The sequence below is a fragment of the Myodes glareolus genome, chromosome 19 (genome assembly GCF_982192425.1).
Source record: "Myodes glareolus chromosome 19, mMyoGla1.1, whole genome shotgun sequence".
Classification (NCBI taxonomy): domain Eukaryota; kingdom Metazoa; phylum Chordata; class Mammalia; order Rodentia; family Cricetidae; genus Myodes; species Myodes glareolus.
The window spans coordinates 46,142,542-46,169,612 of record NC_142044.1 but is presented as its reverse complement, the minus strand read 5'-3'; the positions used below and the strand labels follow the sequence as shown (position 1 = coordinate 46,169,612).

At 52.3% G+C, this 27,071-nt stretch overlaps 2 protein-coding genes across 7 annotated transcripts in view; one reads left to right on the top strand and one right to left on the bottom strand.

Annotated features, from left to right (window-relative positions):
* The window catches only part of Efcab6 (EF-hand calcium binding domain 6), a 196,484-nt gene extending 186,479 nt beyond the window's left edge, over positions 1–10,005 (top strand). For 4 of the 5 annotated variants that reach the window (XM_087899133.1, XM_087899132.1, XM_087899134.1 and 1 more), the window contains 5 exons: positions 4,226–4,465; positions 5,720–5,870; positions 6,042–6,226; positions 8,891–9,040; positions 9,593–10,005. In XM_087899133.1, the coding sequence (XP_087755259.1) occupies positions 4,226–4,465; positions 5,720–5,870; positions 6,042–6,226; positions 8,891–9,040; positions 9,593–9,715 (849 nt within the window). In that variant the 3' untranslated portion in view covers positions 9,716–10,005. Of the gene's footprint in view, positions 1–4,225; positions 4,494–5,719; positions 5,871–6,041; positions 6,227–8,890; positions 9,041–9,592 lie in introns of those variants that run through there. The other variant, XR_015735668.1, reaches the window with a different exon arrangement.
* A 5,723-nt stretch (positions 10,006–15,728) lies between these two features.
* Positions 15,729–27,071, bottom strand: part of Mpped1 (metallophosphoesterase domain containing 1) — a 76,866-nt gene continuing 65,523 nt past the window's right edge. For both annotated transcript variants that reach the window (XM_087899131.1, XM_087899130.1), the window contains exons 5-7: positions 22,509–22,624; positions 19,865–19,978; positions 15,729–17,951 (exon numbers count right to left, since the gene is read on the bottom strand). In XM_087899131.1, coding sequence (XP_087755257.1) covers positions 17,833–17,951; positions 19,865–19,978; positions 22,509–22,624 — 349 coding nt within the window. In that variant the 3' untranslated portion in view covers positions 15,729–17,832. The remainder of the gene's footprint in view (positions 17,952–19,864; positions 19,979–22,508; positions 22,625–27,071) is intronic.

Genomic DNA, 27,071 nt, shown 5'->3' with positions numbered 1-27,071 from the left:
TGGTCAGGGCATGTTGAATGTGTTTCCATGGTTGGCGAGGTGGCTCAGTGGTTAGGAGCACTGACTGCTGATGCAGGGGACTAGGATGGGATCTGACCTACATGGTGGCTCACAGCTGCCAATATGCTAGTTCTGGAAAATCCAATGGCCTCCTGTAGCCTTGGCAGGTGCCCACATGTGCACATGCAAACATGTGCACACGCTCCCTCACGTTCCGCCTAAACCTGAAAACAATTGTGCTGATGGTTTTGACAGTAATCTGTACTTTCTCGTGCTTGTGTCTCATTTGAATCAAGAGTACGCCAACTAGTTGTGTAAGTAGAGTCTAGGGCTGTGTACTCTTCTTTTCGTCAGAGGGGCCTGGGCAGAACTGGGCTGCCAGCTTCCTGAAAAGAAAAGATCCTTATAAGCCTTCCGGGGCCCGGAGTTTTCCGTAAGGGGGTTTTAACTGTCAGTATGTTTTCCTGATGGTTACAGGGCCACCCAGGCTCATCCACTTTAGTGGCTTCTGTTTTTACATGACTTTGTTTACTTTTTCTCACTTTTCTGATTGGCATGCGCTGACTCACCATAGAGTCTGTGTCCTCTTTTCTTGCTGTGTGTGCCACACAGCTGGACCACACAGCCCTTGGCCCCCCAGCTCATACTACAGCCATTTGTGTGCTTAGTCTTTTCTGAAGATCAGCTTTCAGCTCTACCGACTTCCTGCTGTATTGACAGCCTCTCTCTTGTTCCCTCTTCCTTGGCATAGGTTGGATGCAGGCTTTGAATTTCAGCTGTTCTTCCTTCCATAATAGGCACTTAAAACTGTACATTTCTGTCTAATTACTACTTTAGCTGCATCCAAATTTTGATACATAGTTGTAAAATTATAATGGAGCTCCTAGTCTCTTCTTCCCATCTTGGGTTCTTTGATTTAGAAATACGGGTGTTTTTTTGTTCCCGAATGAATGTGTTTTTAAAGAGTTATTAACTTATAAATGAACATGATTTTAATTGGAGAATGAGACTGGATCTTATCAGTTATTAGAATTATCTGAGATTGGATGTGTGGTCATTCTTTATAGATGTTTCATTTGTAGCTAGATGGCGTGTTTTGAATGGGGCCTTATGAAGCGGCCTACACCTGCTGATTGAAGCCAGCTGCTGCTTCTAGCCTCAGAGTCTCTATTCTCTGTTAACTTGGCCCATCAATGGCTCAGAAATGTGGATACTTGCAACTCAGTGTTAGATGTATCAAGTTTTAAGAAAATAGCTTTTAATCTTAAAGTCTATTTAATGTGATAGCAGTGTGGCCTCTGAGCCTTCCTTTCATTTAGTGTCTGCTTGATAAATCTATTTAAACTTCTTCAAGTCTTTGACACCCCTGATATTTCCATTTTGCATGTAGGTTTTATGAATAGTACATAAGTGGATTCTTAAACATCTTCTCTGGTGATCCCTGCCATTTTACATGGGTGTTTGGCTCATTTACATTAGTTGTTGTTGTTTCTATTTATTTCTGTTGTCAATGTTACGCTTCCTGCTATGCTTATTTCCTTTATATTGTTTGAAAATGTATTTTCTTGATATAACTTGGATTGAGCTTTTTAAAACCCCTTTCCTAGCCTATTTTGCAAAAGCTACATACTTTCCTCATCAATAACTGGCTATTACCCTTACATTTTACCAATTTTTAAACCAGGTTTTCTTACTCTCTGGTTTGTGAGAATATTGAGTTGCTGTAATTCAGTGGCCTCCTTGCATTTCATGATATTATTAGTATTTAATCTTTGTCTTACAACTTTTCTCTACAAATTAAACCCATACGGCTCGCTGACCTCAATGGCGTTTGTTCAGCATTGCTTTCTTTACCCATTCCATTTGAGGCCTTTCTTCTTTCTGCCTATATTTTTCTTCTAAGAAGTATGGCCTTTGATTGTGATCCGTTAATGAACCTTTTTCAATGATTGCATTTTTTGTTCCAAGAAACTTTAATTTCAAATGTCTGTCACTTGTGTATTTCTCATTGCTAATGCTACTGCTTGATTTTAACACATTCAGGTATGGGTACTAACAGTTTTGATATCTGAAGGCAGAGTCAGCCTTGACTTGCTCCTTCATTCGTGTGATGACTTTATTTCTTTGAATGCCATTGGTAGGCTGCAATCTGGAAGGTATTATACTGCTGTTGTGTTTCGTTATGAAATCAGCTTTGCCAGGAAAGTTTAGTGCAGGGGGAGGTGGAGTGAGCACCTGGGGCCGGGTGAGGAACACAGCAGAGCAAAGGGAAGATGGCCATGCAGATGGTTTCAAGTAGAACGTAGGACCAGGATGGGCTAAGATAACACCGTTTGCAGATGAGATTCCAGGAGCATCACTGACTGTCGTGCTCCTTGTGAGTGCCTAAGTCCAATGCTGAGTGGTAATGGTGTTTTGTCACAGCCATAGAAACCTCACTAAGACAAAGAATCAGGGTTCACAGGGACCCGCCACTTGTCTTTAGGAATACATTGGCACAGTGAGGAGAAAGCCAGAGCCTGCTACGTTTCCATGCTGGGAGGCAGTTTTGCACCCAATACAAGGAACTGTGGGAGTTCAGAGACCCCCATCGTCCTCAGGGACGGCATCAGCCAGAGCTGAGGTCAGAGGGAGCATGAGGATGTGGGTTTTGTGATGGTGGAGAGAGTTCCTCAGAACACCATGGAAGAATAGGGACTAGGAGGGAGGAGGGAGACCTGCGGCCAAATGGCACAGCAGTGACCATCCCAACTGGCAGATGAGGCTGTGTCTACACAGTGGCCAGATGGGTGGACACTGTGAGAATCACGGCTTCTAAAAGGTGCTGGCTGGGTCTGGAGACCAGGGCAAGCCTGGGGTGGAACACTGGGGACCTGTTAGCCTCCCACGTGTGAGTTGGCCCACTTCACTTGCTTTTTGGCAGAATCTTGTACATTTCCAATATATTTTTTTAATTTTCCTGTAGGTTCTGAAGTTGAATCAGAACCCCGTGGGCAGGTCTCAGCAGACTCCCTGGGGGTCTCTGCTTCCAAGAGCAGGAGAAGCCCTGGGCTAGTCCACCTCCAAGCTCATCAGCTCTGTGGAGTCTTATTACCCATCATGGGTTGTTTTTAATTTTCTCAATGACTTCCAATCCTCTCAGCTCCAGACACCAACCTCTGGGAATATGCTTGGTACGCACGCCTACTTGTAAATCCCACACACGGCAGCTGCCTGCCTGAGCACAGGTCAGGGTGGTGCAAATCTAAAGATGCTCAAATCCCAGGGAGGCACCCACATGTCTAACCCCACAAGTAGGTTGGTATGGCAGTTAGCAAGTCTTTGGGGACTTTAGACGGAGCCCAAGAGTTGGTCACTTTAAGTCATTTACTGTGGGTAAACCCCAGGAGACACCCAGGAAGAAAGTCTGTTTCTGGTGACCTCTAGACTGCAAGGGGAACAGGAAACTGTCCCTTAGCCCAGCCTCCTGGCCTCTGTCCCCTGGGAGACTGACAGTCAGGCTCTGTCAGCTGGGGGTTTTGCAAGCAGTCAGGTAGGGGGACAAGAGCCCTTCTTCTTGGCTCTCTGAAAGCCCTGTAGCCATCCAAAGCAGCTTATGTGGGAAGCCACCTGTCACTTTGTCCCATGCTGTAGTTTCCATACGGTCTGTGGCATCAGACAGTCACCACACAAAGCCATAAACTTCTCTCCGGTTTCCAAATACTTCCTTTTCATCTTGCAAGAGGAACATTTCTTACCTTTGGGGTGAAATAAATTGTGGTGGCAAAGGCAGTGGCTGAGGCGGTGGCACCTGTGAGCCACTGTGACTCAGGTATGCAGGGACATCTGAGGAATGAAGCCGGCGGCTTTCTTGGGATGGAGATGGGGCCCTGGTTTGATTTGCATTTTCTCCTAAAATGTTTTTATGCACCACAGCTCGGTCACTGTGACTAATCACAAGATTTAATGGCCTTAAACTGCTCACTGAGGACCCAATTCAATTAAAAAATGTCCTGCGGAAGCCATGAATAATCCTCTTGTCTTGCCTTTTCCCCCCCACAGTCTTCCAGAGGCTTCTATCCTGCAGAAACCAAATGGATTTTTTTCTCCTTAATTTTTTTTTTTTAAATTGACTTGAAATCCTGGTCCACAGTCACATCCTGCCACCTCTGGCTTCACTCCTGAGGGACTCCTGAGGGACTCAGGCTGGTTTCACGCTCCCCCGGGACTGACTTAATGCTATTAGTTTGACAGGTTGTGGAGCGAGATGCCCGTCAATGCCAAGGGGAGGCTCAAGTACCAGGACTTCCTCAGCAGGTTCAGCACCGAGAGAGTACCCTCGCCGCCCATGGCTGCTGGAGACTCTGGAGACTCGACCATTGCTCAGAGGGGAAGCAGTGCCCCTGAGGTCTCCCAAGGAACCAGATCCACCCTCCATTCTCCTCGGGGCCCCAGAGCCGGGTTGAAATCAAGGAGTTACCCCAGTGTGAGTTCCCTCAAGGAGTTACCCCAGTGTGAGTTCCCAGTCTGATGTGTGTCCCATCTCACCTCAGGCAAATCCAGGCACACTGGCCAGGTGTTTCTCCTTCAGACTGCAGGTGACTGACTTATTGGGCTCATGATTCTGAGGGGAACTCTAGTGTCAGTTTCCAGCGGGGGTGGGAGGTGGGGTGCAGTTTGAGGAAGGATGGGGGAGGAGCAGGATGGAAAGGGGAACCTAGAAAAGGCCAGAAGGGAAGGAAGAGCTAGAAGTAGGCCACAGCATCCATGGGCAGGAAGCCTGACACTGAGAGGGACAGTCTCCTGACCTTGGGCACCACCAGCACGGATGAATGGATTCCCAGTTTACACTGGAGCCAGGTGAGACCTCGGGTGTTTCCCTGGGCCTCAGTCCCCTCAGTGTGACACAGAGCCCTGAGTCATCCCCGGCTCCGGGGCGGAGGGGGGGAGCGGGGCGGGGGGCGCCTCCCTTGTCCTTGAGCAGAATAGCAGTGTCTTCAGGGAAGGGCACCTGAGACCACGCTAAGTGCCCACAAGGCAGCTGCTGTGTGCTTACACCATATGCCTAGAGAAATGTGGCCCCAGATGCGGGGCCTAGTAGGCACTCATACACCCAGCACTGGATCTGTAGACCGTCTGTGCACTGGGTGTTTGCTGCGGCTCCAGATGGACAAAGGTCCCGACCCATAGGGGTTCTGGTGTCACAGATCTCAAGGTGACAGACAGCGAATGTGACCTTCAGTTAAGTCAGAGGTGGCGTAAAACAAGAGTCAGAAACTCCTTAAGGCTAGCCACGTCCTAGGCACCACACATTGGAGGGAGATGATTAGGTTGCTGGTCTGCTGAGATCTGGGGAGAGAGATGACCAGCGACACTAAGGGGCTTTAAACTGGAAATCAGGGGAAATAAGCGTAGCTTTGAGGTGGTAGGCCCGAGAAAGGCTCCATCTGATGTGGCTAGCTGATCTTGAGGGTGGAAGGAACCCCAAGCTGAGGAGTACAGGGAGTTCCTGGAATTTAGAAAGAGTAAGAAGTGGTACTCGCTCTAAAACATGGCTGTGTATTTAATTCCAAAGCTGTTCTTGTGGGGTGACTTCAGATGGCTCATGGGCGGAAGGAGGGACCCTCTTCTTTCCTGATGCCGACAGAGATGAACTTCAGACCTCAGGTCCACTCTGTGGTTCCCATGACTGCCCCCAGGAGACCTCCAGTTGAGAGACCCTTTGTCTCCCTCCCCACAGACCCCAGTGGGCACCCCACCCCTGCAGAACTGCGAGCCCATTGAGAGCAAACTCCGCAAGCAGATCCAAGGTTGTTGGCGCGAGCTCCTGAAGGAATGCAAGGAGAAGGACAGTGACAAGCAAGGGAACATCACTGCAGCAGAGTTCCTGGGTCCGTCTGACCCCCCCACTGGGGAGCCATGCCTCTGTCCTGCCAGCTTTGGGGGGGGGAGGAACCTGTGGAACCTGTGGGGGTGCTCTTGGGTGGAGCCTACTGGTAGACATATGAGGGCGAGAATGCCTGAATCCCCACCAACTGCGCTTTGGGCTGCTTGGTCCTCAGCTCTCGTGGAGAAGTTCAAGCTGGACATCAGCAAAGAGGAGAGCCAGCAGCTCATTGTCAAGTACGACCTGAAGAACAATGGCAAGTTCGCCTACTGCGACTTCATTCAGAGCTGTGTTCTCCTTCTGAAGGCCAAGGAGACCTCACTGATGCAGAGGATGAGGATCCAGAATGCGGACAAGATGGTAGGTGTGTTGTCCTGGAGACTGTGGGGTCATGAACCAGGCACCCCTCGCTTGTCAGCACAGGTGGACCTGGACACACAGGGTCCCCAGGGACTGCCAGTCAAAGCCTGACCCTGCCCTGCCTGCACCAGCCAGTACTCGCCTGACAGATGCCCCCAGCGTCACTGCCACCTCCCGACAAATGCCCCCTTGGATCTCTGGCTGTGCCCCAGGATCTATGCTGAGAATGAGATCCTGCACCTCCATTTCCCAACTACCTGAAACTCAGGACAGTGGGAGGAGGCTGCCAGGTCAGCTAAGATAGCGGGGTCTGTGTGTTAAGGTGTATTCCTATAGTCAGGTAAAGATGAGACTTTGGGGACCTCAAATCTGTGACATTAAAAATGTCCTGGAAATTAATTTCTTTAAAAATAATGGAAAAAAAGTCCTCTCCCCTTCTGCAACTCTGAGGGCAGAGTGTAGAGGTACAGCCTGGGGGCTGGGGCCTGAAAGTCTTTTGGTAGGAGCCATCTACCCACAGTGGTCTTTCTCGGACCGGTTCAGTGCTTCCTCCCTGCAGAGTGCCCTGAGAGGTAAAGAAAAGGCCAAGTGGGCATGTGGAGGCCCAGGGCTCACAGCCACATTAAACCTTCAGCACTTGGCTGTGAATGTACAGCCCGGGGTAGAGCCTGGGCCGAGTGTGGGTGGGGCTTGAGCGGCTAACACCCCACCACACCACCACCCCTGCTCATCCTCTGTGACTGCCCTTCCTTCCTTTTATTCTTGCTTGCCTTTTCCCTTTGTTGGTGGAGCGAAGCTTTTGGAGACAGAGTCTCACCATGTCACCCGGGCTGACTTGAAACTCCTTGCACTCATTCTGCCTTGCCACCAACGCTTAACTGTGGCTTCACAGGATGGCAGAGGCACTGAAACCCAACCTGGAGAGTAGCCCTGGCTCCCCTTTCATTCTCAGTTGTGAAATAATCATTGCGACCACATCCAGCGCTTATCCGAGCTCCATCACACCCTAGCCGAGCTCACGTTTCTCCAGAACGTGGGACTGCAAAGTGTGTTCTATGCCCCTATTCCGTTGTCTGAAATATACTGAGTTAGATAAGGAGTGCGTCTGGGCTGGGCACGCTGCTGAGCAGTAGAGAGGGGAGCATGCTTGAGTAGCTCACACAGGACCCAGGAGCAAGCAAATCCGGTTCCAGTCTCATAGCTCAATGGAGACTGATGACCTCACCCCACCCACACCCCCACCTGGGCAGTCATCAGAGGGACTGGAGCAAATGGTCCATTCAAAAAAAAAAAAACATGCAGGAAGCCCCATGAAGTTCTAGGTAAGATCCAGTATCAGATGCTGCTTGCCTATAGGAGCCAGTGAAAGGCAAAGCCAATAGTACCTCAAGCTAGCCCAGGCCTATGGGTAGGAGATGCCATTCTGGTCCTCCTTGGACATTCTTGGGGCCCAGGAACCTAGTCTCCTTCTGCTCTTTTGGCCTCAGATTCCCCTCCTAAAAATGATCTAGAATGGTCTATGAGGAGTAGATGATGGGTCTCTTGGGAAGAGCAAGTTGATGACCTGCTGTCTGGAGCAGAGACTGCCTCCAGATGTTTCCCCATCCTTAGAAAGTCTGGAGGGCCATGGTGGGAGCTCTGAGTGTCACAAGGAGACTAGGCTCTTGCCAGACGTCCCAGAATACACCCACTGGATTCCCCTCCCCAGGTGTCCATTGAGTACAGATTGGTTCTCCTTCCTTGGTTGGAAAGGCTCCCTGCCCCATACCCCCAAGAGGAGCCCCAGGCCATCCTGGGCACGGTGTGCCATGGCCTCAGCTCAGAAGCCCCATTGTAGAGAAGCTGAAAGGGAGATTTCCTCCTCTGGAGGCTTCAGTTTGCTCAGAAACTTCAACAGAGTGGGGCAGGCATGGCGTGGGGAAGCAGCTTGGGCCACAGGCAGTGAGCGACAGGGTTAGCTGGGCTGGGCACCAGTGTGGGTGAGCCAGGTTACACAGGGCCCTGGCAGGTGGGCAAATTGTCAGCCTGCAAAGCTCTGGGCACTGGGGGTGTCTCCTTCCCAGATGTTAAGTGACAAACTGAAAGCAATGGAACCTCGCTAGTTTGTTTTGTGTCAGGCCATGTTAGTCTGAGCTTTCCTGGGACTCGCTTCATGTTCTTGCCTGTAGTTCAGTCCATGTTATGCAGACATGTTGGGGCTGAAACACTCAGACATCGCACCTAAAGGAATAAGCACAGTGCTATGATAATTTCCATTACCACGCACAGTTGCACCCTGTAGCTTTCCAAATGCCCTTCATCAAAGAACCTGTTAGAAGGCCTTGTCTTTGTCTTACCCCAGTATAACTTTGAAATTAGCCTAGTGTCTGCATGACCCTGTCCTTACAAACGGGACCTGCTGTGACTAGAGCCAAGCTGGGATCATGTTCCCTCCCTCAGCCTCAAGGTTCCATCTGAGAACTGGAGGCAGGAAGAAGCCCCTACCTGAAGGTTGTGGCAACTCTGAGGTGTTCCCACAACCCTCTGCACCCGTGAGGCGGTAGATCAGAACAGCCACATTGCAGGAGCAGGGCCAGGCCGCCAGTTGAGCCAGCCGAGGAGGCAGTGTGCTGTGTCTCCGCCAGCCCCACCAGTTCCCAAACGCCTCCCTGATCTTGGATTTAGAAAGAAGCCGGTGTGGAGACGCAGTCCTTTTACTCGGCCTTGCTGCGGATCCAGCCCAAGATTGTTCACTGCTGGAGGCCCATGCGGCGTACCTTCAAGACCTACGATGAGAATGGGACAGGGCTCCTGAGCGTGGCTGACTTCAGGAAGGTGAGACACTGCTCTCTGTGGCTCTGGCGACCTGGCGCAGGGACCAGGCCTGAAAGGCCAGTAGCATGGAAAGTTCAAGAGACCCTGCACTTGCCCACGGAGCCCAGGCCGTGGCCTGCTTGCCCCTTACTTGAAGACTACAGCTTATGGAAACTCCAGGGAGTGGGTGTGTGTGTGCGTGCATGCGTGTGTGTGCATGCACACACAATTCCTGTTTCCTTTGAGACCACACTATTGCTATTTCTGGGCTCCCGACCTACTCCTGTGTCCTATCAGGGTCTTGGGAATGTTGGGACAGCCCAACAGTGTGCATGTGATAGTGATCCAAGGTGGCTTCTGGAGCCCCCACCTCTTCCCAGACATTAAGAAAAAGGCATGCCCTGTCCCTTCAGAGAAGGTGTGCTGGGTCCTGCCACTGAAGAGGAAAGAGGGGATGGCGGTGGGCACCTAGCATCCTCAGCCAGGGCTCCTCCGCGCCCTGAACCTCAGGATTAAGGGTAGGGGCATCCACCTGCTGCTGCCACCACTGCTAATCCACCTGCTGGCCCCCAGGTGCTGCGGCAGTACAGCATCAACCTGTCGGAGGAGGAGTTCTTCCACGTGCTGGAGTACTACGACAAGTCGCTGTCGTCCAAGATTTCCTACAATGACTTCCTGCGTGCCTTCCTGCAGTAGGCATCCAGGCGGGGCTGCACTGGGGACAGATGGGGCCTCAGACCAGACAATGGAGGGCTGCAGTGAATTCCCCAAAGCGGTTTCATAGCCTAACCCTACCCAGCATCAGGCTCCTTGCTGAGACGTGCAGGCTCTCACTCCAACCCTCACTGGGGCCTCCCTGGGTAGCCTCTGGGTGGCCGCTGGCCTCGGGCGCCCTCACTCATTAGTATGAGCAAATAAAATAGTCTTTGCAGGAACGACTCTTGAGACTTTGGAAGAACTACTGCTAATAAAATGTGGTAAAACTTGGGGTTCTTGGGGGTTTGCTCACTACTGCCTGTAGGGCACCCCCTCCCATCCATGGTCCCTGCACCATTATCCGAGAGCCAAGGCTGCTTTAGCCCACCTACCTCTGTCTTAGATCAGAGGACAGCTGGAGCCTCGTGGCCATGGCCATCCTGATTAGTTTTTTGTAAACTTGGCCCAGGCTAGTCATCTGAGCAGAGGGAACCTCAACTGGGAAACTTCCTCCATCAGCTTGGCCTGTAGGCCAGTCTGTAGGGCATTTTCTTGATTAATGAGCGATATGACAGGGCCCATCCCACTGTGAGCAGTGCCACTCCTGGGCAGGCGGTCCTGAGTCTGAGCCTGAGCAGGCCACAGGGAGCAAACTAGTAAGCAGTGTTCCTCTGTGGCCTCTGCATCAGTTCCTGCCTCTAGTTCCTGCCCTGGCATCCCTCCGTGTTGGAGTGTGACCTCAGAGCTGTAAGATGAAATAAACCCTTTCTTTCCTCCCCAAATTGGTTTTGGTCATGGTGTTTATGCAGCAGCAGCAGCAGCTAGGACAGTGTCCCCGTCCCTGCCCTCTTCTCCCGAGTCCCACACGCCTTCCAAGGTGGGGACCCTCCCATGACCTCTAGGGGGCAGCCCAGGGCAGCATCCCCATGCAGGGTACACCCTCATCCCTCCCTCTTCTCAGTAGCACTAGGCACCGAGTCCGACTGGCAGGGTGAGACTGCAGACCTGCTTTGCGCCCACACCTGGTGACCACACCTAGTCTGGTCAGGCGCGGCCTCTGGATCCCCCTCTCAGGAGGAAAGCAAAGCTGCAAGCTGGCTGGTAGCTGGGGTCCAGGGATCAGGGAGACCTACTTGGTCACATCTCTAGCTCCCAGCACTGTCAGCCAGATGCCTGGCATGACACCAATCAGGTTATACTGCAGTCCCTCGCTGACAAAAACCAGGGGACACTGGGCTCCATAGGAGGTCTGGTCCATGCCATTCCAACCACAGATACCCAAAGGGTCCCTGCATTTTCTGAGCAACCTACTGAAATCCAGAGTGGAGGATGAAGTTGTGGAGGGGGTTGTAGGTGTTCACACATGTGCCTAGAACTTGGCATTCATCCCATCCTGTGCCTCGGCCCTTGTCTTCCCCACACAGACTCTCACACGGTTTGTTCTGCCAGTTCCTCCTCAGAATGCAAAGCCAACTCCTGTCTTCCTGTGGCTGAGACACTCTTGTCTGGTATTGTTTAGGTGCTGAGAAGGGGAAAGGGTGGCAACAATAGGAGGCAGGACTTGAGGGGGCCCACAAAGCCCAGAATGTTCACTCCCTGTCCCTGCACGGGGAAGGGTGGGAACCCCTTGGTACACACGCCCAGCCTTCAACAAAAACGACAATCTGCAGAAACAAGCATGAGGCTCGGATTCGACGTGGATTTTGGAAACCAACTGAAGGTGAAAGGAGAAGACATGCTCGTTACAAATGGTAATGGGAGAGGAAGATGGTGAGCATGACTCCATAGGAAACTCCAGCAGCGAGGAACACCAAGGGATGGAGAAAAGCACTGCAAATGCAAACCACAGTGGCACGACGGGCTTGTCAGCCAATGAGACTGGACACGGTGGCAGACGGGCAGGGTGTGGATAGACGCAGAGAGAGGAGCAGGGAAATGACAGGAGGCCGGGAGCTGTTGGGCAGGGAATCAGAGGAAAGGGAGAGACCCTCCACAAGCCTGTTGGCGACACCGGACGTCAGAAGAACACAGGGCTAGGTGCAGTCACATGCACACCCAGCTGTGGAACCAGCCAAGGGATGAGGCCCACTGTCTGCAGAGCACCAGGGTGAAGACCCCACATCTCTTCCCAGAAACCACCTCTCCTCAGATGGCCAGAGATGAGGACTGACGGGAGAATGGCCGAAACACCACAGCTGGCAGAAGACCCTGTCAGATTAGGGGACGCAGCTTTCTAGACACACAACCCAAAAGACACGTTTACAAGTAGGGCTCAGTGGCATGTATGTGCTCAGAATCTCAGTGCTGGGAGAGGGTGCGACAGGTGGGTCCCTGCAGATTCAGGCAGCCAGCCTAGCCTACTCGGTGACCTTCAGATTCGGGAGCACCCTGTCTCGAAAATAAAGGGGAGAGTGACTGAGGAAGTCACCCAAGGTTGATCTCTGGTCCGAACGCATGCATGCATGCACATATGCATGCGCACCTATTCCCATGCGGGCACATCCCCGTACAAACTTATACCCCCCCCCACAAACTTCTCTCAGCAGTCAAAGCAGTGAGGAAACAAGAATTGTGTTGAACCAGCATGACGTCTGCACAGGACATTCCTAGAACTAAGTAGGCAGTGTGCAACCAGGTCATTAGAAGTCACTAGCATCTCCGGTTAGCACGCAGAACTGGAAGGGAAGTTTAAAAACACCACTGCTTATGACAGCCCCTTCCAGTGGAACAATAAACCTAAACCCCCACGGGTGGTCCTGTACAGTGGCAGACTGCAAAGCCCAATAAACAAAACCAGAGATCACAGTGCAAGGAGATGCGCGGTGCTCCTGAGTTGGAAGACTCAGTAGTGCGGACACACCTTCACAGTTAGGCTTTCCCCTGAGACTGATGTGTGTGTGTGCCTGTGTGCCACATGTGTGCAGGCATACCCGCAAAGACCAGAAGAGGAAGTCAAATCCTCGGGAGCTCAAGTTTTGAGCCACCCAATGTAGATTCTGGGAATCCAACTCTGGTCTTCGGCAAGAGCACCAAGTGCCCTCTACTACTGAGTCAGCCATCTATCTCCAGCCCCAACAGTTTGAGCAGTGCCTTCTATATAGCCCCAGCCAGGATCTCAGAGGGTGTTTTTGGTAGACAGCAGCCAGCTAACCCAAAAATATGTGTAGAAAACAAAGGGGGATGGAGTATTCTCCCTCAAAATCTGGGGGGAAAAAAACCAAAATTTGACGACTCACATAGGTTAATCCAAAGGTGTACACCCAAGCACAGTAGTTAGGAGTACTGTGTCCTCAAAAGATGCTGGAGCAAAATGGGGAGCCCAGAAAGGTCCCACACAGATGCACCCTGCTGATTCTGACACATATGTGTCAGAGCGTGAACCGGCTCACCTCACACCATGCAAGAATGAGCCCGGAACGCACAGGTGTGTGAAATAGAACTAAAGCCTGAGAGAAGTCTGCACGACCTCGGGTTGGAAGCAGCGCCTGCCTTGGTCAGCATTTCATCACTGTGATTAGACACCTGAGGTGGGACACTTCTGAGGAAGGCAGGTTCAGTTTGGCTCACCGTCTCAGAGGGCTCAGTCCATTGGCCTGGTTGCTTTCGGCTGTGTGGTACACATAACAGGAGGGCCTGGGGGAAAGGATTACTCACCTTGTGGCAGCCAGGAAGGAGGAGAGTAGCTGGGCTCCCAACACTCCCTTTGACCATAAACCTGCAGTAACCTAAACTTCCTCCTGCTAGGCTCCGCCTCCCAGTAGAGCCACAGGTTGATGATGTCCCTTCAGTAGACTTTGGAAAACACCTGTTACAAATGATACCAGTATCCAAAGAACTATTGGGTGATGTTTTCGCTCTTACCTTTGGCTCTTTAGGGGGCCCACCACCCAGCTCACAGATAAATCACAGATAAGGCTTAGTCTTAGTTAGGAATGTCTGGCCTTAACTTGGCTTGTTTCTTGCCAACTTTTCTTAACCTAAATTATCCCATCTATCTTTAGCCTCGGGGTTTTCTCTCTCTCTTCCTGTATACCTTTTCTTTCTTACTTACTCCATGTCTGACTGGGTGGCTGGGTGGCTGGCCCCTGAGGTCCTCCTCCTTCCTCTCCCAAATTTCTCCTCATATTTATCCTCTCTGCCTGCCAGCCCCACCTATTTCTGTCTCCTGTTCAGCTCTTTACTACATCATCAGGCATCTTAGACAGGCACAGTAACACAGCTTCACAGAGGTAAACAAATGCAGCGTAAACAAAAGTCACACACCTGAAAATAGTATTTCCCAACAAAGAACAATGGAATGAAAGAAAAAGTGACAAGTTGAGCTTACTGAAAGAGTTCAGCATTTGCTCTGAGAATGGGTCTGGAAAGACCAACCCATAGATGGAGAGAATATAGAGGGATTTTAAATACCACCACAAGAGGCCAGAGAGATGGCTTGGTGCTTAAAGCAGATGTGAGCAAGGAAGAGAATCAGAGTTCTGAGCCCCAGGGCCCTGTGGTAGTTACCTGTGACGTCAGCCCTCAGGAGGAGGAGATAGGAGAACCAAGAGATCCACCTCCCAGATGAGTTCTTGTAGGCCGTCTCAGCAGGGCTGCAGAGGAGTAAAGCTCAGTAGTAGAGTGCTTGCTTAGTGTGTGAAATGAGAAGGGAGGTAGGTGGAAGGGAGGTGTGCCCCAGAGAGTCTGCTGCACTGAAGCAGCTCCAATGTGATGATGCTGTAAGGGAGCAGCCGTCGAGGGCCGTGCCTGTAGGAACGCTACTGTGGCTCCGATGGTTATGGGCAGAAGTTGGTGGTGGTTCTTCCTACCGAACAGGGCTTTCAGGAACAATGGTTCAGAAGTCAAGGTCCCGTGGCAGGATGCTGCAAGCCTGTAAAGCCTTGGGCAGTCTGAGGACAGGTTTATGGGAGATTGTTATATGTCCATCCTAGGCCACTCCTCAGGCCTTTTCTGCCCCCAGATTCGTGGCTTTACTTACTATATCAGATGTGTGCCAAGAGAAGCTTCTACTCTGTGTCATTCATCAACTGGACCACATGATACCTCCTCTCATGGCCCCAGCTCACCCCCTGCTCAGGAGGCCCAAACAGATCTATGTGGCTTTTGCTTACACCCATTCTGAATTCCACACTCCCACTGGCATCCCGTAACTACTGCCATCCTTGGCTCTCTGTGGCCTTTGTCATCCTATCTTCCCTTCTAAATCTGTTTCTGTCACTGCAGCATTTCTGTAATCCAAGCCAGGCCCTTTGGGAAGTGCTAAGGGTTGTGACTGCATCAATAAAGAGCTGGATGTGGGTTATACAGGATGTGTGGAAGAATGGATAACTTGATGGGTGGGTGGATGGATATGGATGGATAAATGGACCCTGGGGGTCAAGTAAAGTAATGGTTTCATCAGTAGTGTATGGTCAAATGAATGTGGGTAGATAGCTTGGCTGATGCATAGATAGATGAATAATTCTGTGGATGGATAGATGTTAGCTGGATGGATGAATGGATGGTGGATGGGTGAATGGATGGAATGAGGGATGGTGGATGGATAGATGGATGGGTGGATGGATGGAATGAGGGATGGATGAGTGGATGGTAGATGGATGGAGAGCTTACTGGGTGGGTAGACGAATGGACATACGAAAGTATGAGCCAGTGGGTGAGTGAGTGTGTAGAAGAATGAATAGCTGGATAGTAGATGTGTGTAAATGGTAGAAATTTGTAGCCAAGAGAGACTTAGACTGGGGTGCATTTCTTAGGTAATATGTGAACCTTTTGTCTGCCTGGGGCTGGTTGGCCATATCACCTTTAGAACAAGCCAGCACTTGGGCCACACCACGTGCTTCATTTAAGAGCTCAGACACTCAGTCAAGCACAGCCCTACCATGACACCACCACAGAGGGGGTCATCACCAACACACGAGGGTGTCTTTAGCCTCTAGAACTCGGGGTTCTTCCTCCCTCTGCCCCCTCATGACCCAGGGACACCCACGGAAAGAGCAGTCAGGCGGACTCGGCCTTTTCTTTTTACAAAGACTTTATTGTCTGACATGCTTGACAAAAAAATTACAGCCACAATCAAGTTATGCCAAAATGATTGAGGAGCAGGCCGCCATCTTTCAAATCTTGAGGACTTCCAATGAATTTTCCCTTAAAGATAGCTGCCTCCACAGCTTTTCTTCTCCACATAAAAATATGCCATATTCTGAAGATGCCCTAGGAAAAACCTTTGTTTAAAAGTTTATAGTCCTTGGTCCACATAGAAACTGTAGAGATGAGACAGCACATGGGAGGTGTGTTTCTTCTGCCCCAAGCATGCCATGCATCTGAGGCACAGAGAAGAGACCTTGTAAATGTCTCCACACACCACGAACCACTTGGCCCAAGCGAGATTCCTGCAGCCCTGTGGCCGGTGAGGCACTCCTGTCCTGGTACCACAGGCCTCCTGGGAATGCAGCCCCACCCACAGTGAGCCGCCTCATGAGCCTGGCTCATTCATTTGCAGGGAAAGAATTGGAAATGGGTCTCACACGATGATGGGGTACCAGGCTCGAAGCTCAGAATTCCTTAGGGTCTAAGGGGCTCTCCATCGAGAATGAACGAGAGCCAGTTTTGAACAGGACCCTCCAAGATGAAACGGTTTTGGCCCACGCCTTGCCTTATAGAGAGAACTCTGGTGGTGACAGTGAGAGCCGTAAGACCAGAGATGAGGTCCTAATCTCTGCTGCCCACTTTGTGCTGTGCATCCTTGGGCGAGTGACCTTGTCTCTCTGGCCTCAGTGGCCTCTTCTCTATAACAGGGCAAGAGCACCTACCTACCTTGCAGGAATGACTATAGAGAAACCAACATTATACTGAATGAAAGGTACCAGGATAGCTGGTCCCCAAGGCTGGAGCTAGGCCAAGGAAGTGAGGCCTTTGTGTCAGATGCATGACACAGAGGGTGTAAAACAGCAAGGATCAGGACAAATAATTATTTTTGTGATGTGTTACTAAGAATCAGAGTAAGTGCAAAAATAGTCCACAGAGAACAAATATCAGCATTTTAAATAGTGACAGCTTCTGACCCTGCCTGCTCCTGCCCAGGGCCTGCTGGCTCTGTCCCCTGCAGATGGGCTCACCCAGGCCTAACCCAAGAAAGGCTGTAACCCCAGGCGACCTTGCCGTCAGCACCCAGGGCTGCTCTGTCACGGCGCCACCTCCTGGTAACCGGTGGTACTGACAAGCCCAGCAAACAATCCTCTGAAGGGGAAATCACATCAAGAAATGAAGCCCATTGTGGACGCAAACAGAACCTGGTTAGGAGTGGAGGGGTGTGTGTGCCACACAAATTGGACATGTATATGGTCAGGCACAGGGGCTCAGCCCGCAGAACCCCTTTGGATATTGTGATCTACAGAGTCATGTGGTCCCAGGGGACTCAAGATGGCCTCACTGTTATTGAGGAGTCGGCCAGAAGAACCACCCAGAAGAACCAAGCCCCCCAAATCCAGGCTCTAAGCAGAAGCTAGGGACACTCGGCCATTGTCCACGTCAGCAGCAGGGTCCTAAGGGAGAAGAGGGACTAAGCCAAGCCAATGGCTGTAGGCCTGGTCAGGGGCTGTCGGAATTCCTGAGATGTCCCTGAACACTCCAAGATCCCTGCACACAAGGAGCAGAGGCCTATCTCCTGTCCTCCAGCCAGGGGAGGGCCCAGGCCACACCCCCCAACCTTGGGGCTCACAGTCACAGAGATGCACTTGGGTAGCAGGGCATTTGTATAAAACTTCCCAGAACTCATCCAAGGGTGCTGACCAAGTGTGGTGAAGCTTCTGTCATTTCCCGAACCAGAGAGGGCTGTGAGCCTGTGAGGCCCTGCGATGAAGGACAGATGTACACACAGAAAACAGAAGTGAGCACGGTGCCCCTGATGGGGCTGCTCAAGGCCCCAGCAGTGGGTGGCAGAAGGCTGACAGTCAAAGGCGATTTCTTTTATCCCAAGAACTCTACTCATTGCTGGTTGGTCCCGTGGCCAGATGGACCGTCTGGGCTGTTCTGCATGGGAGGAGGCGGGTTAGGGGATCCAGGCTCTTGGCCAGATACACGGAGCTGACATGGGCAGGCAGAGCTGGAGTGGGGAGCAGTCAGGAGTTCCGGGGTGTTGGGAGGTCGATGACTATGGGAGGGTTAACAGGCTGATAGTTCACAGTGCATACGGATGCATTCACATAGGTGGTGGTCCCGTCCGCCATGACACCATAGCCTGGAAAGGAAGCGTACACTTGTCAGACCAGGAGCTGGAGCTGTCTAGTGGCTGTGGCAACTACATGTGTTCTGCCAGCACGGGCAGGACATGTGTGGGGCAAGCTTACTGCCGCTTTCAAACCTGGGCTTCTTCTCTGTTAAATGGAAATGATACTAAGAGGGTGGTTCTGAGCCTGCCAGGAGGACCAGCTGAGGTCACCACCCATATGCAGTGCTTAAGGCAATGCATGCCACGAGACAAGCACATAGTAAGTCACTGACATCTTTCTCATGTTGTCTTCCTCAGCATCAGCATCATCACCATGGGGTCATCAGCATGCTCGCTGTGACCACTGGCATCAGATGTGATCAGGTACAGTCACCTGATTTCCACAGTCCCCAGTACCCCACAGCATCAGGTGTGTTCAGATGCTGTGCCCATAGGCTGCATCATCATATCATCATCATAAACACCATTCCCATCCCACCACTGTCATCGTCCCCATGACCACCAGCATCAGCATCACCAACATCAGCATCTTTGTCGCCATCCTCACCACGGCCATCATTACCACGGCATCCTCATCTCCCGACCAGTGCCATTATCATGGGCACCACTGCCATCTTTGTCACCATGGCATCATCACCCCCACACCATCAGCAGCACCGTCACCTGGACCACATCGCTACCATCTCTGTTGCTGCCCCCGACACTGCCATTACCACCATAGCATCAGCATTTTCACCACGAGTGTTCTCCTCCTCCTCAGCCCTTATCCTTCTCTATACTGCCGCTACCACCCCATGACCACTGTCATTGATACCATCGCTATTATCACCCTCAGTTATAATCGCCATACCGCTATCACCATTGCCAACACCCCCACCATTGCCAGCACTGCCCTGTCATGACATCACCACTCTCGCTGTCTTCAGTGTCACTGCCACCAACATCCCTGTCACCACTGAGAGCCTCAGCCTCACAGTCACCACAGTCACCACTGTCACGTTCCCGTCTTCCAATCACATGCCCTCCCCCACCACCTCTGCTTGTTGAGATCCCTTCTTCTGGTTCAGGCTGTCTTCACACCAGAAGGGACACTCTCTCGCCCTTTCTTCTCTGGAGCGCCATTTTGCCTCTACAAATATGTAGGGGTATGGTTTGGGCCCCAGGCAACCTTACATATGTTGGCCCTGCATGCACACAAGAGGGTCCAAGAAGACTACCAACATGATAATCTCAGGGCTCATGAGCTGCCCGACGAGCTCTTATGCAATCAGGGAGCTTCTCCAGGGACCAGTGTGCTCTGCTACCTTAACTCCCAAGGACACTGCAGAGATGCTCAGGGAATTGTTAAGAGTTTGTTTACTTCCAAGAAAACTATGAGATGTGGACAGTGTGAAGGCCCAGGAGCCCTGGTCCCACCACAGCCAGGGTCAGTGACCAGTCAACCCTCCTGGGACAAGCCTTGTCAGTCCCTATCCCAACTCATCAGCCACATGGTTCCTGTCAGATGGGGCTGTGAGCCCTGCTGGTCCCTGTCTGAAAACAACAGCAGGAGTGTGGGGAGGGGGACCAGCGGGGTTACATCAGTAGTTGAGATTAGGCTCCAAGACTAATGCCTGAGGACTAAGCGGGTATGCATGGATGGGCTGTGCGGGCATTGTGGGTAGTTACGACTGTGAGCCACCTGCCCACAGTGTGGCCATCCCTGACACTCCGGTGAATTCGCCTTGTGCTAGCCAGCATGTCCACACTAACCAAGGCAGCAAGCCTGTGAGGCAATCCACACATGGGCCGCAGAAGCAGGTTGCTTCCTGCAGAAGTCAGCGAGGGAGCTGGTGAGCAGGACTTAAGGAAGAAAAGAAACCCCTCAGAAGGGCCAGTTAGAAGCACCCCAGTGGGGGTTCCCTCTCCATCTGCCCACTCACCTTCATGAATGTGGCCAAAGACATGCAGCCGCGGCTGGACTCGCCTCTGGACCGTGTTGAGCAGCTCCACGCAGCCCACGCGCTGCATCTTCTTGGGGACCCAGTCTAGAAAGCCTGTGCGGGAAGACAATGAGGTCACTGATGGCGACAGCTGGCATCTGTTAGTGCAAATTGGGTGGCACCTGGAGACCTAGGCTACAGTCCCAGCATAGCTGCTTTCTCAGTGCAGTGAGCTCCAGCACCCTGCCTCTGCCCCTAGAGAGAAGCCTAGTCACCAGGCAGCTCCTGGAGGCTCAGCTTCCCTTCGTGGGCAGGGCTGTGCTATCCTTCACAGGAGCCAAGGGGAGGCCAGGTACCTGGGCCCAGGTGCACGTAACCACTACAGCTCTCAGCCCGTGACTGCTCCTGCAGCTCCAAGGGTTGTGTGTAGCCACCCATTGCAGAGAAGAGCAAACTGAGTCCGTGGTACCCCAGCGGTTGGAAGCAGAATGGAGCCTCCATAGCCTCAGAGGAAGATTTCCAATACAAGAATGTTCTCTACAAAACCCCACAGAAGCTGCGGCGTGGGTCTGTTGGTAGACTGCTTGCCTACCAGGTAGGAAGCTCTGAGCACTCGTAGATGTGATGGCGCATGGCTCTGATTCCAGCACAGGGAAGGTGGAGGTGGAAATATGAGTTCAAGGTCATCCTTGGCCTCGTAAAAACTGCGAGGCCGGCCTGGGATACATGAGATGGGGGAAGGGGTGCACAGAAAGCATGAGATAGTTTCCTTGGCTGAGGCACACTCTCATGGTGCCCGCTGTGTCTGTTGGCCGCCAGCCTCCCGGAGCCGCCCCATATGGTGGTGGCTTATTATCTTCACATGGCTACACAAACGGAGAATAATTGATGCCTCGAGTGAGCAGTCAGGTTTCTGTCAGCCCCTCTCTGTCTGGGTGGGTGAGACACACTACAGAGCTGCCAGCAAGGGTTGGAGAGCTTCAACTCAGTGCACCCAGCAAGCTTCGCTGGGAGAGACAGAGCACAGCCCAGGAGAGGAGAGAAGAGGAGGAGAGAGTGAAGGCCCAGCAGAGGAGAGGAGAGGAGAGGGGAGGGGAGGGGAGGGGAGGGGAGGGGAGGGGAGGGGAAGAGAGGAGAGGAGAGAGGGAGGAAATGGAGGGAGACAGACACGGCACTGGGTGATGAGGTGGCCTGCGATCCGCGGTAGAGCTAGAATTGGCAGCGGCTTGGGATCCGCGGTAGTTAGGGTCTGCGGCTCCTAGACCTTGCACAGACAGGTTCATATCTCCGTGTCTTGGCTTCATCCAGCTGTCAGAAGTGCTGCCCTAAGAACTGGAATCATATAGGCCCATCTTTGTGTGGCAGTGTGGGCTGATAGGGCTGGGGGTGGGAGTCTCTAACTGTAGTCACCCAATTGCCCTGGCAACTACAATCTGAAAGGAAGTTCATTAGAACCGGCTGGGACACCTGGTGCACGGGCATTCCCAAAACAGGTGTGCAGTGTGCTTTGTGACTAGGGCAGGGCATCTGGAGAGAGGAAGCCAAAGATGTAATTCTGGATAAATGGATGGATGGATGGATAGAAGGATGGACAGGTGGGAGAATGTATAGATAGGTAAACGAATGATTGAGATGGATAGATGAATAGATGATCGGGGATGGATGAATGATGGGAAATAAAGATTGAGGATGGGTAATGATGGGTGGCTTAATGAAGGATGATGAATGGATGAATTAATAAAACTGATGAATGATGGATGGATGATGGGTGGATGGTTGGATGGATGAATGGATGGATGAATGGATGGATAGATAGATGATGGATGAATGGATGGGTGGATGAATGAATGATGTATGGATGATGGATGTATGGATGATGGATAGATGGATCAATGATGGATGGATGGATGATGGATGGATGATGGATAGATGGATCAATAATGGATTGATGGATGATGGATGGATGATGGATAGAAACAGTTGAATGAGTAGACAGATAAATCAGAAGAGTGGAAGGGGAGGAAGAGGAGGAAATCAGGAAGGAGGGAAGAAAAGGAAGCAGAGGAAGTAAGGGGAGGAGAACAGGAAATAGAGAGGATGAGGGGGTGGAGGGCCACAGAACCCACACAACTCAGATGAAACTGAGGAAGGACTTGGCCCATGGACTGGAGGCCCTGGCGGGGAGAGGCACAGCCTGGTCAGCAGCTTGTTGCGCTGTCCCAGAAGAGGCCTAGGCTTCAGGTGTCCTCCACTGAAAATGGAGAAGGAACAAGTGCCTAGGACTAGAGGGCAGTGAGGAGCCAGGGTGGTCAACACAAGGTACAAGCCTGGGGGAGCGACAGCGGCATCAGAGAAAAGAGCTGGAGGCGGTTAGACGGAGAGGAGAAGAGACTGGTGGGGGCCAGGCAGGAGCCAGGGGGTCCGGGAAGTGGCGGCAGGTGAGCAACAGGCTCAGAGTTAGGGGCATGGCAGCCAGGAGCAACATCAGGAGGTTGTTGGCCCTGAGGGCACTGGCTAGGTGAGGGCGGCACCCCAGCAAGTCAGACCTAGTTGACCAACCCAGGGCTCCTTAGGGCACAGCCTGGCACCAAACACTCCATCCTCAAGGGCTTCGTCCAGCCTGGGCAGGTAAACCAGAGCTTACCCAGTGGTGGTCCGTGAGTTATGAGGATATCAACACCTTCCGGGATGAGATTCCACTTTTCCAGCAGCGCTTGCCCTCGCGGGAGGTTGAATCCCCAGCCATAGAACCAGGGCTGCCTAGGAGAGAAGAGGGGCACTTTAGGGAGGGTCTCAAGGATGGCACAGTCAGAGAGAAAGGTACAAAGCCAAGCAGTCATGATGACCAGCTGCCGTCAGTGCAGACAGATCAGGGTGAGGTAGACTCTGGGAACAGCAGCCAAGCAGCACAGGCAGCCCCTTAATTTGCCGACAAGCACACACCATGAGCTGGGTAGGGCCAGGCATTGCCCCCACGGCCCCTTGTGTGCCCAAAGTTGCCACCTGAATCCTACCCTTGGCCGACATGGCTGACATCAATGGCTGTGAACCCATTGATGGCCCTACACTGTTGGCAGCCACCAACATGACTACTTAGGACTTCCAGGGGTTCCACAGAACCCCATGTAAGAACTCCCAATCCTATCCTCGTAGGCTCTGAACTGTAAGACTGAGGTCTTTGCGTGTTTCACAGAGGAAGGGAAGGTGCCCGGGTGACACAGGGCCTGCTGTCACTCTGAGACCTAGGACTGCTTTTCTCAACATCAAGTCTGCAGTGCTGGCCCCGGGCGTGTGAAGGAGGGGTGGCCACTCTGGGTCATATGGGGGCGGGGGTTTCATGGGTCCTTTTTCTATATCAGACACCGGCAGATAAATGCTGGAGAATGGAGCTGAGGGCCCTCTGGTCACTGTGGTCAGGACACTGGTCTTGTCACTGTGGTCAGGACACAGAGCAGACCTGGTACCGTGCCATAGCCAGCACCTCAAAGCTGAGGCTGGCTCCTCATCACACAGGTCTCCAGGAAAGCTTGCTAGAACCAGTCAGCACACACCAGCTACCACCACCCAGCCCTGACTCCCGAGTTGCAGGCATCTGTGGTTCCGCCTGATTCCTCTGCCCACTGGAGCAGGCTCCAGAGCCTCCAGTGGAGGAGGTGGCTCTGCTCTGTCCCTGGGCTGGGGACCACGATTCTCACTTCAGGTAGATGAGAGGCGAACCAGGGATCAAGACTCAGGTACAGAATGGCCACGTGACCCACAGGATCCCCACACATGGGAAGTGTCCACCAGGGGGCAGTGGTTAGACTGGGATTGGCCATTGGAAGAGCAGCACAGGCGTAGGTGACCCTGTCAGATGCCTCCTCCCTCAGACATGCTGACTCAGGCATGCTCCTGCCCATCTGCAGAAAGCTAAGCATTCTTCTGAAAGAAAATGACACGCATACGCACGCATGCACACGCGCACATACACACACACTCACACGCTACTTACACACAACTTCAAGGGGACCCTGGAGTCAAACTGACTGAGGTCAGGATAGTCCACCACTTGCCACCTATGCAACTTGAACAAGGGGTGAGTTTTAAGAGAATGAGACTGACCACAAGTGACAAACACCTGACTCCTCCACAGCTCTGTGTCTGGAGTTCTCTGTTTAATGGAGGTGGCACTGCCTGCTCAACAATGAGAATTCCATGTCCTCCACCCTCCTCACCCATCACCTCCACCATCACCTTCACCATCTCTGTCACCTCCGTCAGTACCTAGATCACCTCCACCACCCAGTCCGCACATCCACAATCACCATCCCTGTCACCACCATCACCTCCACCACAGCCATGACCATCATTGCTTTCACCATGGCCATCACCTTGACCATCTCTGGCACCACTTCCATCCATCATCACCATGGTCACCACCATCGCCTCCATACAACCATTGCCATTTTTATCTCTGCCTCCACCATCATCACCTTCATCATTGCTCATCATTAAAACCACTATTACTATCATCCCCACCAGTATCACGATCCCTATTACCACCACCACCACCACCACCGTCAGTACTATCACACCCATCACCATGGACCACTCCTAAAAGAAACCCGCAAAGTCCGGGGGTAAGGCTTTATCTAGGGGAGGGTTTTCCAAATTGCATTTTTGATGGCCTGCAAGATCACTTCTAAAGGGGAAGCAGGATAGGAGACCTCAGAGAACCTGAGAGCAAGAAGGGAACTTCAGCTGATAAGAGTTATTGTTGACACCCCCATCCCCAAGTCACACACCCTGGTAAGGGTCCTTTTCTGCCATGGCCCTGGTTGGTGCTGGCAGCCCCCTCTCTACGGATTCCAAGGGCTGTGCAATTTCTGAATCACTATCTAGGATTCTCGGAACTGCAGCTGAAGGAGTGAGGTGGAGATCAGAAAGACCACGGCAGCCAGGAAATCAATGAGCGTCCTGCCAGCATACAGGACGGGGAACAATGTGTGACTCCCTGCTGCCTTCCAAACACAGGCTTCACTTTTGAAAACTCTAATCAAATATTTATACGGCGGGACAAAGCCCCATCAGTGTGGAGAAGAGGCACCTGGTAGTGGTAGCTCTCCTGAGCCTCCGCAGGGGTAGCTTTTAGAAACACAGGAGTTAGCCCATGGATGCTAGAAGCCAGCCCAGGCCACCCTGCCTGCCGGCTTTTCCTCACCCAGCGCCACAGAGCCTTACTCTGGAGGGAAGATTGGACAGACTTTCTCAAGGGGATGCCCAGAGGAGCCATTCCACACCCCAGGACCACACCGCACTCTTGGCAGAGCCTATGGTGAATCAAACCCAGCAGGGTATCTAGTCCTAATCTGTTCCACTTCCCCTCCCCACCTCGGTCCTCTGCTTCTCCTTCCCTTCCCATCTTACCCACCCACCTGTGGGCCATGAGACTCTCCCTACTCCCATCCCCAAAGCACAGGTGAGCTTCTGTCTTGCTCCTGGCCAGGGGCAGCAGTCAGCAAGGACCTCAGCTCTTGGAAGTCTGGGGACTGTCTGCCTCCTCTGACAGACTGGAATGCCATCCAAGCAGGGTCATACTGACTCTGCCCTGGCCTGGCCCTTCCCCTCTCCCAGGCTTGATCCCGGAGGGTGGCTACTGTGTCCTGCTAAGTGCAACACAGAGGAAGAGGGGCTGACAAGGATATGGTTGGACACCGCAGGGGGATGTGTGCACACAGGCAATGCCCCAGATGCCATTATCTACCATTAGCACTGGAGAGCAGAGGGAGGCAGAGCCTGAAGTGGCATTTTTGGAAGATATTTCTGAGGTGGTTCCAGCAGGGCTTTTCCCAGGGCGGTGGGCAGTCCTGGGTGGCTGTGCTACAGCCAGCAAGGTCTAAGCAGACTCCAGGGGCCCCATTGAGGCCTTTGGGCCACCATGGCCCGGACACAGCAACCAACAGTCACTGCTGACCCAGGAGACAAAAGAGGAAGCATCTTCAGTGTGAAGTCTGCACTGGAGCCTCCTGTGGTGCTGTTTGGGGTGCACTGACCCTTTGTATCCTGGGAAGCCTAGCGCTCTGAACAGCCACAGTGACCAGCTCTCCATATTACTTTCTGGCAGTTCCCAGGAAGGATACATCCATCCTGCCCTGGCCCTCACTGCCATTCAACTTTGGAATACCATCCATGAACGCTCAAGCCAGGATACTGGGGTGCCCAGGAGTCCCTGGACCAGCTTCTACCCCAGCCCAACACATGGGCCTGGCACCACCTCCACCTGCCACTGGCCTCAGCGTCCAAGGCTCCTCGTGGCTACAGAGAGTGGCCCATCAGAATTTCGACTGAGCCGAAGGCAGCTTTATGTCCTGAATCCCTGTCTTTCTGTTCTAAAGTAACCATTGGAATAATTTTCTTACAGAATGATAGTTGCCATGACAACCAGAGCAAATTTTCCTTTTCTGAAACAGATGTCTCATTTAGTTGAAAATTAGAATGTGAGCAAACCCATGGGAAAAATTAATTCAAACTTTAACAGAGCGCTGAATACAACGTAATCTCTCCGAGGTTAACCCCTTAACAGCTTTTCTGTGAGCTTCTGCTAACCTTCAGATCAAGCCCAATTAGGCCTGCTTAGCCAATATAAATGACCTCCTTGTGGCCAATCATTACAGGGTCCCCCTGAAGCGTGAGGTTCGGTTCCTTGAGAGCTGATGGGGCTGCCGACACTCACGTAGAGCAAGCAGCTGAAGCAGAGCCTATCCAGCCCGTTTCTGCTTCCTCAGAGCAGGCATTCAGCTCCTGGGGTTCAGCTGGGGCAGAGTGACCCCTGGCTGAACCCATTTCCTAAGCCTAGAGTGTAGGGCAGTGGAGACCCCAGTGGCTCCTGAACACTGTGGGGGCATTCACAGCTCAGGGGATTCTCAGTCTTCCCACCTATGGGGGAGGCGTCTGCCACCCTGGCTACCACAGACACAGAAGCTGGGGTGCAGAGCCATACCTAAGGGACACAGCCCATTGTCAGGCTCCTTCTTCTAACCCAAAATGATAAAATGCCACCCTTCGACGTTATCACCCTCCACGTTTAGTTGCTCAGTTAGCCATTGGGGTGAAACCGCTGGAGGCCCTCATTTAGGCACAAGAGACAGTTGGCGCAGAGAAGGCAAGTGGCATGGCGTATCTGAGGATGCACAGGAGCAGAAAGAACTGGGGTCAGGATCCCAGACAC